The 17,571-nt window shown below is 46.1% G+C and overlaps 1 protein-coding gene across 1 annotated transcript; it reads right to left on the bottom strand.

Moving 5' to 3' along the window:
* Nucleotides 1-428: 428 nt before the first annotated feature.
* pak6 (p21 (RAC1) activated kinase 6) lies at nucleotides 429-9,913 on the bottom strand (the record flags this gene model as incomplete). The annotated part of the gene is made up of 8 exons (XM_084182109.1): nucleotides 429-596; nucleotides 714-848; nucleotides 1,026-1,151; nucleotides 1,260-1,386; nucleotides 2,790-2,923; nucleotides 5,490-6,023; nucleotides 7,939-8,577; nucleotides 9,710-9,913. The coding sequence occupies 8 exons, from the start codon at nucleotides 9,911-9,913 to the stop codon at nucleotides 429-431; spliced, it is 2,067 nt and encodes a 688-aa protein (XP_084038235.1).
* Between the last annotated feature and the right edge of the window lie 7,658 nt (nucleotides 9,914-17,571).

Genomic DNA, 17,571 nt, shown 5'->3' on the forward strand with positions numbered 1-17,571 from the left:
GCTCAATTACAGTAAAGGTTCACAATAGGCTACAGTTTACAGTTCCCTTGGATTTCAAGTCTTATATAATGCACTAATGCTAGATTGGTGTTGTGTCAAGAGGAATTCCATTGGATGTCGTCTATCACAGGTAGGCCCAGACGTTGTTGAGATAAGTGAGGAATTCTGTTTGTTTGCATGCTGCCGTTACACTACGCCAACTCACTACTAAAGTGCTTCTTAGGTTTGCAAGCCCAGGCTGTGTCACTGTCTACCAAGCCTGCAAGCCTGCTGCCATGAGCTCTGTAGCAGTACCAGGCTCTCTGGGTCTGGATCTGCTCTCTGGTGCTGCTCCCTCACTGGGCTGGGTGCTGGCTGGGTTGGGCCTGGGTAGGTCACACTCAGGGTACAGTAGTAATCAGGGATCAGGGTCCTCCACGGGGGGAGGATCAGCAGCGGGACATGCGCTTGCGGTACTGCTCCACCAGGGGCACCAGGCACTGCGGGGAGCCGCTCTGTAGGAGAAAGGGGTGTTCTAGCAGGTCTGTGGCGCTGGCCCGCTCCACTGGGTCTCGCGTCAACATACGGTCCAGGAAGTCCTTCAACACTGGGGAGACCTACACAAAGTATAAAGTCCAAGTTAATTCAACAGACATGTTGAAAGAGCGAAAAGGTGTGTGTGTTTCTGTGAGAGTATGAGAGAGTATGTGTATGTATTCTGTTTGACCTATGACCTGTGTTGCGTTCCGTACGGTGGGAGCTGGCTCATCCCTCAGTCTTCTCATGGCTGCAACGGGGGTCTCACTGAAGTAGGGGGGCTCTCCATCCACCATCTCAACTACCATGATACCGAGAGACCACACATCCACCTGGCAGACACAATAAACCAGTATATTCTAACATCAACATCAGACAGTGTTGACATGCACATGAATACTGGACATCATGAGTATTTGTTTGGATACAGCTAGTATGTCATTAGTATAAAGTAATAAACCTGTACAGTTCATTAGGATACAAAGTATTTTGAATATCTTCTTTCTCACCTCAGTGCTGTACGGTGATTTAGAGATGACCTCCGGAGCCATCCAGTAGGGTGTTCCCACTAAAGACTTCCTTTTGGGGATGTCTTTACTGATCTGAGCACAGAACCCAAAGTCTGACAGCTTGATCTATACAGGACAGGGACATTAAAATTCTATTATCAACAGTTATGAATACATAAACAGGTGTGTTTTTCTCAACTGAAATAAAAATACTTATGAGAGAGAGAGACTTACCCTCCCATCCAGTGTTAGCAGTATGGAGTCACTCTTTATGTCCCTGTGGATAACCCCCTGGGAGTGAAGGTAGGCTAGGGCTTGCAGCACAGCCTCACACACTGTGGCTATCTGCTCCTCACTCAGCCTGCAAGGGAGAGTGACACAGATATACACAACACTCAACACGGCACTGCACTGCAAAATGGCTGCTGTCGCATCACCCAGGTGATGTTACACTTAGAAAAAATGGTTCTGAAAGGGTTCTTCGGCTGTCCCCATAGGAGAACCCTTTTTGGTTCCAGGTAAAACTATTTTTGGTCACAGCTAGAACCATTTTGGGTTCCATGTAGAACCCTCTGTGGAAAGGGTTCTACATGGAACCCAAAACGGTTCTATTTGGAACCAAAAGGGTTCTACCTGGAACCAACAAGTGTTCTTCAAAAGATTATCCTATGGGGACAGCCGAAAACCCCATTTCGGTTCCAGGTAGAACCATTTTGGGTTCCATGTAGAACCCTCTGTGGAAAGGGTTCTACATGCAATCCAAAATGGTTCTACTTAGAACCAAAAGGTTCTACCTGGAACCAACAAGGGTTCTTTAAAAGGTTATCCTGTGGGGACAGCCGAAGAACCCTATTAGGTTCTAGATAGCACCTTTTTTTCTAAGAGTGTAGTGGTGGGTGGTTTGGTGAGGTTCAGACAACTACATGCATTCACAGTATCTCGTGTTTGCATTATGAAAATACAGCCTAGGTGATTTTGAACACTGAACAACTGTGTTACAGAAACACCTCAGAAAATACTTTTTTTCAGTTATGGCTGATAGCTTTTTTGAGAAAGGATTGGAGTATGAAGGAGGTATAATTTAGCAAAGGGCTATTCCAGACAGTTAAATCAATACAAATACTAATCTTGGGTTCTGACAAGCACTGAAAATGACAGCCAATATGATTTGGCCCATTTTTATATTTGAGAAATGCACTCAGTCCCCATGTGTCTAGACTCTGAAGTCAACTCCTGTCTCTGTATTGTGAATGAGCCAACTTTCAGTTTGGAATTTAAAATACATTGACAGGTAGAGTTAATATTCACTGACAATTCCACCTCTCTGATATCAAGTGGGCTATTTTCTTGCTTTTGTTTATGCATATAGATAGAGTATCTGATGTACAGTATTGAACAGGATGGGAGCATAGATAAAATCGTGTTTTGGGACTAAATTAATTTCACCACATTTTATTTGAACATACACTAATCTAATTATGTTATCAGATTATATTTTCCCATAGGAGGACACAGTGTTTTGCTCCAGTGGCAGTGAGAATGAGAGCGACTGTGTTTAGTACCACACTACCCCCTAACGGTGAATATAGGTACTGAGGACATAACTAGAATTTTGCTCCATCATTCTGTCACACGTCTTTGAAGTCTTGTCTCTTTAAAAATGCCTATATTTCACTTTCCATTGACCCCTCAATACAATTTGCCCCTTCTATGACAGCAATTATTTCTGGGGGTGTAGGTCAAGTCTGTGCTGTGTCTCCATACCTGGTCTCAGACACGATGTTGGTTAGTGCTCCACCCTGTAGGTACTCCATAATGACCCAGAGCTCCTCCTCCACCAGGGCACTCTTAAACATCTCCACCACGTTCCTGTGCTGGTAGTCCCTCATGATCACCACCTGGACAAACACATACAGTTGATAACAGAGGTGTCATGTAATGTAGCTGATGATTTCGAGAGGGCACTCATGGGCAAAATAGGTTATTTGGGTATTATTGTCAGGGAAACAGTGACTACATGTTATCTATCTCTAAGCTAGAACTAGATGGATCTAAGGGGGCATTTGCCCCCGCAGTTTCAATGTATTTTATTTGACAATTTAAAATATATCAACATGTTAAACCCGGCAACAGATACATAACATGTGGGCTCTGTTATGTGATGTGTGTTTTTTTTTTTTGGGGGGGGGGGGGGGGGGGTTCAGGGGGGTGGGTTGATCAGCTTTAATATTGCAGATAGATTGTAACTTCCATCAATGCAATTGTCTGCATCACTTCCAATCCCCCATATGTTTTCTTCTCTCGCAAATATATATATATATATATATATATACATACATACATACACATACATATACACATACAAATACATATACATACATATATATACATATCCTTAAAAAATATATATATTTCCCAACCCCACCACCCCTTCCCTAATTGGAGTAAACTAGTGAACAACAATGCTTAGGCCTCTACTTCCAGCTTATACATACTATTTTATTTTTTTATTTTTAATTTTACCTTTATTTAACTAGGCAAGTCAGTTAAGAACTAATTCTTATTTACAATGACGGCCTACACCGGCCAAACCCGGACGACGCTGGGCCAATTGTGCGCCGCCCTATGGGACTCCCAATCACGGCCGGTTGTGATACAGCCTGGAATCGAACCAGGGGGTCTGTAGTGACGCCTCAAGCACTGAGTTGCAGTGCCTTAGACCACTGCGCCACTCGGGAGCCCATATATACATTTTATGGACACAGTCAATTTTACAATATTTATATTTTGTTTGTTTTTACTCCTGAACTTCCTCTACCCTCAACCTCTCCGATCGTTTTCATGATGTCCATCCGGTTTGCTTCTATATGCCATATCTTTCTAACTGTGCTCTTTCACAAAAGCTCTCAACCTATAACCTATATACTTATTATGGACACAGTATGCTTTACATTAGTTATCTTGTTGTTATTAGTTGTTGTTAGTTGTTATTAGTCCCATCCCTCAACTCCATTCAACACCTCCCATCTATCTCTTAACACCATCCATATTGGATTTCTATTTGCCATATATTTTTCAACTGTACTGTGATGTTTTACAAAAGTTCTGAACCCTTCTATTCTCATTGTTTCTACAGATTGTAAATTGAAAATAAACATTTTTGCTAAAAGTATTATTATATTATTGATCGATTGACTATGACTTTTCAGATCACCCAGTAGTGCTATCTGCAGGGTTAGCTCCAGGTAAATATTGCAATCCTTTAGCCATTCCTGGACCTGTGTCCAAAAACAAGCTACAAATGGACAGTACCAAAACAAATGATCTAATGATTCTGTCTCTTCGCAGCAAAATCTGCAGAGCTGGGAAGATTGTATCCCCCATATAAACAACATTATATTGGTAGCAAGAATTCTGTATAATAATTAAAATTGAAAAATTCTACGTTTTGAATCCGGCGTCGTTTTGCGTATCAGTTCATAAAGACTATGCCATGGAAACTCCACCAGTCCTACCTATGATATCATTTACGAAGATTATACCTTTTTTTTTTTTTTTTCAAAAAATAATGCTTTTTTAATCAATTAGGATATTTGAGTTTAACCCCAATATTTGTTGCATTATTTGTTCTGTCATTTCTGGAGGATTAAATTGAAATTGCAACCCACTTTCTATGGCTTGTTTTAGAAATAATGATATTTAGGAGATGATTTCCTTTTCAAATAACTGAAAGTGAGAGGTTGTAATCTGAATAAAGGGAAAAAGGCCATTCTTGAACATTGGGTGAGACAATCTTACTAATTTGCTAGAGAACCAGTTCGAATTTAAGTATAACTTTTGTATGACTGAAGCTTTTAGTGATAGGTCTAATACTTTAATATTTAATAATTTCTGTCCTCCGAATTCATATTCATTATATAAATAGGCCCGTTTAATTTTGTCTGGCTTGCCGTTCCAAATAAAATTGAATATTTTTTTCTCATATAATTTAAAAAACTGTTCACTAGGCGTAGGCAAGACCATGAGCAAATAGGTAAACTGGGATAATACTAACGAGTTAATCAGGGTGATTTTTCCACAAATAGACAGGTATTTACCTTTCCATGGTAGCAAGATCTTATCTATTTTTGCTAACTTTCTATTAAAATGTATTGGAGTGAGATCATTTATTTCATTTGCGATATGTATTCAGAGTATATCCACATCACCATCAGACCATTTTATTGGTAAACTACATGGTAATGTAAAAATTGTATTTTTTAGTGATCCAATACGTAACATCCAGAGAGGTTAGAAAATGTATCTAGATCCTCTATGAGGCTGTGGAGGGATTCAAGTTATGGATTTAAAAGAAAACATGAATCATCAGCGTACAATGACACCTCCCAACATGATTTATTGGTAATTCGGGGTGGTGTTGTGAGGAGGGTCATTGAGGATGGTGTTGATTGGAGGTCGTCATACCTCGTTGAAAAGCAGCTCTCTACGTTGTTGTCTCCGCAGGTCCATCATCTTCACGGCCACCTGCCTGCCGCTGTGTTTCTCCCGAGCGATACACACCACCCCTGTGGACCCTTCTCCAATCTTCACAAAGTTCTCCAGGTACGACCGAGGGTCTCCCTTGTCCACCACCATGTGCAGGGCAGCCTTAAACTGTTTATGGGTCACCTTGGGGGGGTCTGGTGGCGGCCTCTGGGGGTGCTGAGTTGGTCTGAAGGCAGGGGAGCATGTGCCTGGGGGGCTGGTGGCCAGGGAGCCGGTGGGGGAGGGCCGGAGCTGGGAGGGGCTGTCCTGCCTGAGGAAGGGAGCATTAGGGCAGCCTGAGTGTCTCAGAAAGGGGTCAGGGCCGTTGGGTCTCAGGCCCATGTTGGGAGACAGTCCCAGGGTGTAGCTGGCTGAGGAGCGCACCGTCCTGTGGGGTCTGATGCCACTCATGAAGGGACTGCTGGTGGTGCTGGGTAGGAAGCCTGACTGGTGGTGCCTCAGAGCCGACTCTGCCTGGACGATAACACACAGACAGAGAGAGAGACAGAGAGAGAGACAGAGAGACAGAGAGACAGAGAGAGAGAGAGAGAGAGAGAGAGAGAGAGAGAGAGAGAGAGAGAGAGAGAGAGAGAGAGGGTAGAGTTGGCTGTCTTCCCAGGGTCCCTGGCTTGCTTTATTGCTGGATGTAAATCACAGTGTTTCACTCTCACACTATGCATTGACTTCACCTGGTGCGCTCCCTGCTATGACGGTGCCATAGGTACCTCAATGTACCTTTGAGATTATGAAAAACACAGCATCGCTCAATGTTTACAAGCACATCAAAGCAATAAAGTCACAAATCATATTTTAGCACCTCGAAAAAACCAACAGCATTAATTGAACAATCAACTGTAGAATGCAGGAATGCAGGCTGCTGTAAGATGGAGAGGAGCTACGGGCTCTATAGATGTTTTACCTAAAAAACTGTTTAAGAAGTAGCTCACAGTCCATATTATGCAAAGGTATTTTTAAAAGAGTAAAGCTGTAAGTTACAGTTTATACCACAGTCAACTTCTGGCCAATGTGAAATTAGTTGATGTACACTATATATACAAAAGTATGTGGACATCCCTTCAAATTAGTGGATTCAGCTATTTCAGCCACACCCATTACTGACAGGTGTATAAAATCGAGCAGACAGCCATGCAATCTCCATAGACAAACATTGGCAGTAGAATGGCCATACTGAAGAGCTCAGTGACTTTCAACGTGGCACCGTCATAGGATGCCACCTTTCCAACAAGTCAGTTTGTAAAATGTCTGCCCTGCTAGAGCTTCCCGGTCAACTGTAAGTGCTGTTATTGTGAAATGGAAAAGTCTAGGAGCAACAACGTCTCACCCGCAAAGTGGTATGCCACACAAGCTCACAGAGCGTGATCGCCGAGTGCTGAAGCGCGTAAAAATCGTCTGTCCTCGGTTGCAACACTCACTACCGAGTTCCAAACTGCCTCTGGAAGCAACATCATCACAAGAACTGTTCGTCGGGAGCTTCATGAAATTGGTTTTTCATGGCCGAGCAGCCGCACACAAGCCTAAGATCACCATGCGCAATGCCAAGTGTCGGCTGGAGTGGTGTAAAGCTTGCCGCCATTGGACTATGGAGCGGTGGAAACGCGTTCTCTGGAGTGATGAATCACGCTTCACCATCTGGCAGTCCGACGGACGAATCTGGGTTTGGCGGATGCCAGGAGAACGCTACCTGTTCCAATGCATAGTGCTAAGTGTAAAGTTTGGTGAAGGAGGAGGAATAATGGTCTTGGGCTGTTTTTCATGGTTTGGTCTAGGCGCCTTAGTTCCAGTGAAGGGAAATCTTAACACAACAGCATACAATTACATTCTAGACGATTCTGTGCTTCCAACTTTGTGGCAAAGGTTTGGGGAAGGCCCTTTCCTGTTTCAGCATGACAATGCCCCCGTACACAAAGCGAGGTCCATACAGAAATGGTTTGTCGAGATCGGTGTGGAATAACTTTTACCCAAAATAAATGATTCCAATTATTATTAGTATTATTATTTTTTTGTTGAAGAACTTGACTGGCCTGCACAGAGCCCTGACCTCAACCCCATCGAACACCTTTGGGATGAATTGGAACTCAGACTGCGAGCCAGGTCTAATCGCCCAACATCAGTGCCCGACCTCACTAATGCTCTTGAGGCTGAATGGAAGCAAGTACCCTCAGCAATGTTCCAACATCTAGTGGAAATCCTTCCGAGAAGAGTGGAGGCTGTTATAGCAGAAAAGGGGGGACCAACTCCATATTAATGCCCATGATTTTGGAATGAGATGTTCGAGGAGCAGGTGTCCACATACTTTTGGTAATGTAGTGTGTGTCTGTGAATAATGTATCAATATAGATGAGAGATTATGATTAAGTGAAATGCTCACCTTCAGGTCATAGGAGGAGTATGGTCTGCCAGGGCTGTTGTGGGAGTGTATGTAGAGGTTGGTGCGGTACTCCGGAGGGGGGTGACCCCCATGGTCGGTATGGGTCTGCTGGACAGCCATGGCTGGGCTGTAGAAGAACGAGATGGGCCTCTGTTTTTGTGGCATAACCCTGGGCACCTGGAAGTCTCTCTTCACCATCAGTGTCTCTGTGGGACTGCCCACCTCACAGCTGATATAAGCCCCCTTAATAGGCACCTGCATTGGCTGGGACGGAGCCGGGGTTCCCTCCAGAGAGCTGATGCTCACTTCATAGGTGGACTTGGCCCTGGGGAGAACTCCGTTGGGCTGTAGGGTGATACTCTTCTTCATGCCCATGTGGGGCATCCCACTCTCACTGTGGATGTTATGAGCCCTGTCCCTCCACTGCTCCTGCTCCAGGTCATCTTCTCTCAGGTCTTCATACTGGTAGGTGTCCCCCTCCTTCACCTCACCCAGCCTGCCCAGGGACTGGGCCCTCTTCCTGGTCGAAGGGCTGCTCTTCCTCAGGGAGTTGGAGCTGGTCACGGACAGCCTGCTCATGTCGGAGATCATGGCTGAGATGTAGTCTCCATGGCCAATCATACTCCCACGCACGATGGTCTGAAAGGAAGGCAGTGATGTTCAGCCAACCACATTGACTGGAATGATTGTAACATACTGCACACAGGCACTTCTATTTTGCAATGTGGGTTGTATAAAAACTGTAATGACGGATAGATTATTTCTGATGACTGAAATCTCAAGCAGCACACATCACAGCGGCGTAGAGAAAGAGCATTAACTTGCCCTGACAGAACAAGATGACACAGACTTAAAAAATGTGTTGGCCGAAGTGCCTTCCAGTTTAACCTATTAGAGAAAAGGCCCATTGGCTGATTACTCAATCTCTAGTTAAAGTCAAGTTATGTTCACCATCACGAGAGTCTCCTATGTTTCTCTGTCTTTGGTATGGTGCTCTGGTCTGCTCTCACAGTTGCACAGGTGACTTAGCCATACTAATTAACATCCTACTGCAAACTCTTTACAAATGACAAAATTGTTCAAATGTCTCAAATGTAATCATGTTTTTTGTAACCTCTCCAACCTTTGCCTCTGCCATACACGCTACATTATTTACAGAACACAAGTCTCCTCTGTACTACCAATCCAATCCTGATGATCCTAGTAAAACCATGACTATGCTTCAGAAGCTGACACTGTGATTATGAAACGCAAAGCTCAAATTTATCCACTGGTGGTAATGAAAATGTATTTTTATAAGGGGCATGTCGGCATGAGCATTCAGCCGAGTGCAGAAATCCTTAGATTTGAAGGCTCTATCGCTCACTGGCATTTCCAGTGCTGTACCTGGACTTTCTATCCCTCAGCCTGACATCTATGGGAAGACACCATGGATCGTTATCAATTGCCTGCATGGAGTAATAAATCTTGGAGCCCTCCAAGGATTCATGTTGTACTGTCAATGTACACAGCAACGTCATTAGCTGAGCCCCGTGATAGATAAGAAAGCAATATGACAGGGAGAACAGCAAGTGTTGTCCACCACACTGCCATCACTGGACTAGGGAAACTTTAGACTACAATGGCAGGGTAACTCTGCTGCAGATCTAAATGATGTTATAATTAGAAAGAAGAATGCTTTTGATGGAGGGTTTTGAGGCTTACTAATACTGGAATATTCTCAGAAATAAAATAAAATCCAACAAGGTGAGCTGAGAATAAGGTCCAGTACCTTCTTTGGCTTGAGCTCCACAGGGGTGATCCGGGAGGGGTCCACCATAGGCTTGGGCCTACGGAGGTTTTCTATCAGACTGTGCCATTGGGTCGGCAGGCCCACGAAGCAGCCCCGCTTGGCGTCAAACGAGGTGTGCACCCGGTGCTCAAAGTTCTTTGGTGTTGAGATCTCTGGCCTCTTCTTTTTCTTCTTACGAAACATCGTCAGGTCCAGGAGAGTGACAGCTTGCCAAATTCAAGACGGCCCTGCACAGACAAGAAATAGACACATTAGAGACATTATTTTTCTAAATTAGCAGCTCACTGTTAACATCTACTGTTGATACAATTGATAAAGTCACTTACAGCTTCTCTAATCTATGAACAGTCAATTATCCAGCAATGTGTACGTTGAAGTGACTACGCCATCATCAGACACCCTTCCATTAGAAAGCAAAATACAAGTGAATAAACTCCAATCTGTCTGTCAAAAACATATTCTCTCTGTGATATGTCCATCTTCCAGACTGGCTTTCGGTCTGTCATTTGCTTTTGTGCCTTATAACCCGTCTTAGGGGGACAGAGTGCATTAGGTTTGTAAGCCTGTGTGTAATGAAGGACATCTGGACAATTAAGGCTTATTCATTCTTACTTAGGAGCACACAGTCGGCCTGGCCAGAGCCCACAGGCTTTCAGTGCATTAGAGGGAGGAAAACACAAATAGTCTACCCACCATAACCCCTAACGTCCCTATGCTGGAGTCTACCCCCATCCTTATGCTAATGAAGAAGCATGACTTTCTCTGGCTTCTAGGGAAAGTGACCTCTCAAGTTTTAGGTATAAAGCGGAGTGGTATAGTGTAAGCTAGGGACACTGCTGTCATGAATCTTATATGTACAGTGGGGTCTGCAATTATTGACACCCTTGATAAAGACGAGCGAAAATGACTGTATAAAATAAATAATTCAAAATACTGAGCTATATTGTATACAAAAAAAATTCGGTAATTATATTATTTTATACTAATATAATTGCTCAGAGAAAGAGATTTTGTTTAACAAGTAACATTTTATTTTCTCAAAATGTAGGGGTCAACAGTATTGAAATCTCTGTTAAATACTTTCAATACCAACATTTTGCAATGGCCATCTCAGTCTCTGGACTTGAAACCCATTAAAAACCTGTGGTTTGAATTGAAGAGTGCAGTCCATAAGCGCAGACGAAAGATATCAAGGATCTGGAAGATCCCTCCCAGTGTGTCCTCCAACTCACAAAACATTTTAGAAAAAGGCTCAGTGCTGTTATCCTCGGAAGGTGAGGTATTGAAAGGTATTGAAGACAGGGGTGTCAATAATTTGGACCCCTTCCTTTTTGAGAAAATTGTTTATTACTTGTTCAACAAAATCTCTTTCTCTGAGCAATTGTATTAGTATAAAATCATATTTTGGAGCATACAATATAGCTCGGTATTTGAATTATTTATTTTATACAGTGTCACGACGTCGGCCGAGGCTGCCTCCCCTCCTTGTTCGGGCATGCTTCGGCGTTCGTCGTCACCGGAGTACTAACCATTGCCGCCCCAATCATCATCACAATTGTCTTGTCTCGTTATCACACACACCTGGTTCTAATCCCCTAATTAGTCTGTGTATAAGTGTTCAATCTGCCCCCTTGTCCTTGTGGGTGATTGTTTATTGTGGAGGTTAGTGAAGCTTGTGTATTTTGTATCGACGGGAATGTTTTCCCGTGTGCCTTGTATTTTCCAGTGCACCTGTTTTGTGCCCTGGAGTGTGTTTGACACATTTCTGCGTAAACCTGTATTTTGCGGATTAAAGCCTGTTATTCTGTGATTTACCCTCCTGCGCCTGACTCTTTCAACACCACCTTATCACAGAATCACCCACCTGAATATGGAGTCAGCGGGAGAAGAGCGCATGCCTGGAGTCGTGGCACGGGTTCTTCAGGTCGTCCAACGCCTGGAGAGGAGAGAACCCAATCTGTCGAGACCAGCTGGCCAACCGGATCCAGCCACCTACACCCCAGCACCCGGAGGGATCCAGATATCCCGACCACAGGCGTTTGATGGGATGACGGCGCTGTGCCAGGGATTCCTCCTCCAATTGGAGCTTTACATCGCCAGCATCAGGCCGGAACCATCGGAGCGGGAGAAGGTGTCCGTCCTCGTTTCCTGCCTCTGTGGGAAAGCCCTGGAGTGGGCCAACGCGGTGTGGAACGAAGGAGGAGCCGCGTTCGAGAACTACAGGGAGTTCGCTCGCCTCTTTCGGGCGGTCTTCGATCACCCGCCCGAGGGTCGAGAGGCGGGTGAGCGACTGGTCCACCTGAGGCAGGGGATGAGGACCGCGCAGGACTTCGCCTTGGAGTTTCGGACGCTGGCAGCGGGGTCTAGGTGGAACGAGCGGGCCCTGATCGACCATTTCCGGTGCCATCTGCGGGAGGACGTCCGACGGGAGCTAGCCTGCCGAGACCCCATGTTGTCCTTCAACAAACTGGTGGACATGGCCATTCGTTTGGACAACCCGCTGGCAGCCAGAGGACGTCCTGGTAGGGGTCTGCCCGTTTCCACCCCGGACGACTCGGATCCTGAGCCGATGGAGCTGGGTGGAGCCGCCGGCCGAGAGAGCAGAGGAGGACAGCGACAGTGCCACTCTGGTGGCACGAAGGGACAATACACCACACGTCGTAGTCAACGTTCATTTGGGCTGGGAGGCGGCAGGCAGGGCACTCACGCATCACCCCTCTGCTGCGCACTGTACCCTACCTATCCACTTTCCCGATCTCATGGTAGTTCCCCAGTGTAAGGCGCTAGTCGATTCAGGCGCAGCTGGGAACTTTATGGACAGGGCATTCGCACGCTGTCAAGGCATAACATTGGTTCCCCTATCCATTCCACTCCCCATCAGAGCACTCGATAGTCGACCAATAGGGTCCGGGTTTGTTACGGAAGTCACGATACCAGTCACCATGATCACCCAGGAGACTCATTGTGAGCAGGTAATTTTTTCGATTATTGAATCTCCTGCTTTCCCTGTGGTATTAGGTATCCCTTGGCTAGCACTCCACAACCCCACCTTCTCATGGCCGCAGAGGGCTCTCACAGGGTGGTCGCAAGAGTGTCAGGGTAGGTGTCTAGATGTTTCCGTTGGTGCAACCACGGTGGAAAGTCCAGACAGTACCTCCACCGTGCGCATTCCCCCTGAATACCTCGATCTGGCGCAAGCGTTCTCTAAAACGCAGGCGACTAAATGACCACCTCATCGGGCAGTGGATTGCGCAATAAACCTCTGGGTAGACGCTGTACCTCCCAGGAGTCATATATACCCCCGTCACAGGCTGAAACGGTGGCTATGGAAACCTATGTCACCGAGTCCCTGCGCCAGGGGTATATACGTCCCTCCACTTCACCCGCCTCCTCGGGTTTCTTCTTTGTGAAGAAGAAGGATGACTGAGGTCTGCGCCCGTGCATTGATTATCGACCATTGAACAGGGAGACGATAAGATTTAGTTATCCTCTCCCCCTCATTCCTTCGGCAATTGAATCAATGCATGGGGCACGCTTTTTCACCAAATTAGATCTCAGGAGTGCGTACAACCTGGTGCGTATCCAAGAGGGAGATTAGTGGAAGACAGCATTTAGCACAACCACGGGGCATTATGAATACCTGGTGATGCCCTATGGTTTGATGAATGCTCCCTCAGTTTTCCAGTCCTTTGTGAACGAGGTGTTTTGGGACATGCTTGGTCACGGTATAGTGGTCTACATCGATGACATCCTGGTGTATTCCGCTACGCGCGCCGAGCATGTGTCCCTGGTTCGCAAGGTGCTGGCCCGACTGTTGGAAAATGACCTTCATGCTAAGGCAGAGAAGTGTATGTTTTTCCAGCAGTCCGTCTCCTTCCTTGGATACCGCATTTCCACCTCAGGTGTGGAGATGGCGGGAGATCGCATTTCAGCCGTGCATAATTGGCCGACTCCAACCACGGTTAAGGAGGTGCAGCGCTTCCTTGGCTTTGCCAACTACTATCGGAGGTTTATCCGGGGCTTTGGCAAGGTGGCAGCTCCCATTACATCCCTGTTGAAGGGTGGGCCATCCCGGCTCCGCAGGTCTGCTGAGGCTGACCTGGCATTTAGTAAACTACGGGGTCTGTTCACCTCAGCTCCGATACTGGCCCACCCCGATCCATCACTACCGTTCGTAGTGGAGGTGGATGCGTCCGAGATAGGGATAGGCACTGTCCTGTCCCAACGCTCGGGCACGCCACCCAAGTTCCGCCCCTGTGCCTTCTCTAAGAAGCTGTTGGCTGTTGTCCGAGCCTTGACCGTGTGGAGGCATTGGCTCGAAGGGGCGAAACACCCTTTCCTCGTCTGGATGGACCACCGTAATCTGGAGTATATCCGGGCAGCGAGGAGGCTGAATCCTCGCCAGGCCAGGTGGGCCCTATTCTTCACCCGGTTTGATTTTACATTGTCATACATTCCGGGTACGAAGAACGTGAAGGCAGACACACTGTTCCGGCTGTATGACACAGAGGAGAGGCCCAGAGACAAAACCCCCATACTCCCGGCCTCCTGCATTGTGGCGCCGGTAGTATGGGCGACGGACGCGGATATAGAGCAGGCATTACGCACAGATCCATCTCCACCGCAGTGTCCAGCTGGGCTGCGGCACGTGCATGCTCTTATCCGTGATCCTCTGATCTTCTGGGCACACACGTCACCCTCCTCTGGTCACCCAGGTATCAGCCGTACAGTGCGCTGCTTGAGTGGAAAGTACTGGTGGCCTACCTTGGCTAAGGATGTGAGGCTGTACGTCTCCTCCTGCTCGGTGTGCACCCAGAGTAAGACACCTAGGCACCTCCCAGCGGGTAAGCTACAACCATTACATGTTCCACAATGACCATGGTCTCATCTTAGTATTGATTTTCTGACTGATCTTCCCCTCTCCCAAGGTAACACCACCATCCTGGTCGTTGTGGACCGCTTCTCCAAGTCCTGCCGCATCCTTCCTCTGCCCGGTCTCCCTACGGCCCTGCAGACTGCGGAGGCCCTGTTTACTCACGTCTTCCGGCACTACGGGGTGCCAGAGGATATAGTGTCCGATTGAGGTCCCCAGTTCACGTCCAATGTTTGGAAGGCGTTGGAATGTCTGGGGGTCTCGGTCAGCCTGACCTCTGGGTTCCACCCCGAGTCAAATGGGCAGGTGGAACGAGTAAATCAGGATGTGGGTAGGTTCCTGCTGTCCTACTGCCAGGACCGGCCGGGGGAGTGGTCGGTGTTCTTGCCATGGGCAGAATATGCCCAGAACTCTCTCCGCCACTCCTCTACTAACCTAACACCATTCCAATGTGTTTTAGGTTACCAACCGGTTCTGGCACCGTGGCACCAGAGCCAGACCCAGGCTCCTGCGGTGGTCCCCCTCCAAGAATAATTAAATCACAAGGCTAAGTGTTGCATAAGCGTATCATTCTGTGCTCTCCCTATGTACGGTGAGGGAAAAAAGTATTTGATCCTCTGCTGATTTTGTATGTTTGCCCACTGACAAAGACATGATCAGTCTATAATTTTAATGGTAGGTTTATTTTGTACAGTGAGAGAAAAAAAATATCCAGAAAAACGCATGTCAAAAATGTTATAAATTGATTAGCATTTTAATGAGGGAAATAAGTATTTGACCCCTCTGCAAAACATGACTTAGTACTTGGTGGCAAAACCCTTGTTGGCAATCACAGAGGTCAGACGTTTCTTGTAGTTGGCCAACAGGTTTGCACACATCTCAGGAGGGATTTTGTCCCACTCCTCTTTGCAGATCTTCTCTAAGTCATTAAGGTTTCGAGCCTGACGTTTGGCAACTCGAACCTTCAGCTCCCTCCACAGACTTTCTATGGGATTAAGGTCTGGAGACTGGCTAGTCCACTCCAGGACCTTAATGTGCTTCTTCTTGAGCCACTCCTTTGTTGCCTTGGCCGTGTGTTTTGGGTCATTGTCATGCTGGAATACCCATCCACGACTCATTTTCAATGACCTGGCTGAGGGAAGGAGGTTCTCACCCAAGATTTGACGGTACATGGCCCTGTCCATCGTCCCTTTGATGCGGTGAAGTTGTCCTGTCCCCTTAGCAGAAAAACACCCCCAAAGCATAATGTTTCCACCTCCATGTTTGACGGTGGGGATGGTGTTCTTGGGGTCATAGGCAGCATTCCTCCTCCTCCAAACACGGCGAGTTGAGTTGATGCCAAAGAGCTCCATTTTGGTCTCATCTGACCACAACACTTTCACCCAGTTCTCCTCTGAATCATTCAGATGTTCATCGGCAAACTTCAGATGGCCCTGTATATGTGCTTTCTTGAGCAGGGGGACCTTGCGGGCGCTGCAGGATTTCAGTCCTTCACGGCGTAATGTGTTATCAATTGTTTTCTTGGTGACTATGGTCCCAGCTGCCTTGAGATCATTGACAAGATCCTCCCGTGTAGTTCTGGGCTGATTCCTTACCGTTCTCATGATCATTGCAACTCCACGAGGTGAGATCTTGCATGGAGCCCCAGGCCGAGGGAGATTGACAGTTATTTTGTGTTTCTTCCATTTGCGAATAATCGCACCAACTGTTTTCACCTTCTCACCAAACTGCTTGGTGATGGTCTTGTATCCCATTCCAGCCTTGTGTAGGTCTACAATCTTGTCCCTGACATCCTTGGAGAGCTCTTTGGTCTTGGCCATGGTGGAGAGTTTGGAATCTGATTGATTGCTTCTGTGGACAGGTGTCTTTTATACAGGTAACAATATTTTTTTGTTGTTATTCTGTCTCTCACTGTTCAAATAAACCTACCATTAAAATTATAGACTGATAATTTCTTTGTCAGTGGGCGAACGTACAAAATCAGCAGGGGATCAAATACTTTTTTCCCTCACTGTACATAATTTGGAGCTGAGAAGGAATTTAATTTAATTCCATCTGACAGGGACACTATGGCGTGAGGGAGGGTGTCGGGAGGTGGGGCTGGGTGAGATGGAGGATGGAGCTGGGACCACATAGCAGGGTAAACCTGGCTGTGGTTTCAGACAGGGACCTAGTTTTTCACTCTAGAACATGAAAAGGCTTTTAATAACTGTTTGTCTTTTGAGTTTGAGTAACGAAAGGTTCGATATAGACAGAAAGTACACTACTGTTTTTGTAGTTTTTACTCCATATGCCCGGTTCTCTGCTTCTGTGTCTGTTCAGCACTGATGTGCAGATGTTGGCAGTACTGAGCCAAATATTTACACACTACGCTTGTGTTTCCTGTACAAGCAGATCAATCAATATTTACTCATGAGTGAATTGCAAACTGCTACAGTCATCCGTTGCCAGTGATAATGGGATGATACTGTCACAAACAGACTGGCTGCTCTCAGTGCTCTGTGCTATTCTATGAGGCATCATTGCCTTGCAGAACTGCAGATAACATAACACAACCGCATTCATTATACATCACTGTATTCCTTCTATGTGTTTCCATTCGGAATACATGGACATTACAAAGTAAAGAACCAAGTATTTGGACCCAAAAAAAAATACAGTATCTTGATTCATGTTCAACAAAATTATTTGAAAAGTGGAAGCTTTAATAACATGCATCTGCCCTTATATCGACCTCTCACAAATCTACTAAGCTTATGAATGTCCAGATAACAATATCTTATTGATTTTTCAGCCATAGGAAAATACGTATATATGCATGCGGAGCTAAACTTGCATTTGCTGTAGTAATGGCTTCTGGTCACATACCTCTGAACTTCAGGGACTTAACCCCACGCCTCAGCAGCTTGCCTTGAATCCTATCAAAGTGCTGAAGCAATATTTGGGGCAATATTTGTCAAGGATATCA

Source organism: Coregonus lavaretus (assembly GCF_964263955.1).
Source record: "Coregonus lavaretus genome assembly, chromosome: 18".
NCBI classification, from domain to species: domain Eukaryota; kingdom Metazoa; phylum Chordata; class Actinopteri; order Salmoniformes; family Salmonidae; genus Coregonus; species Coregonus lavaretus.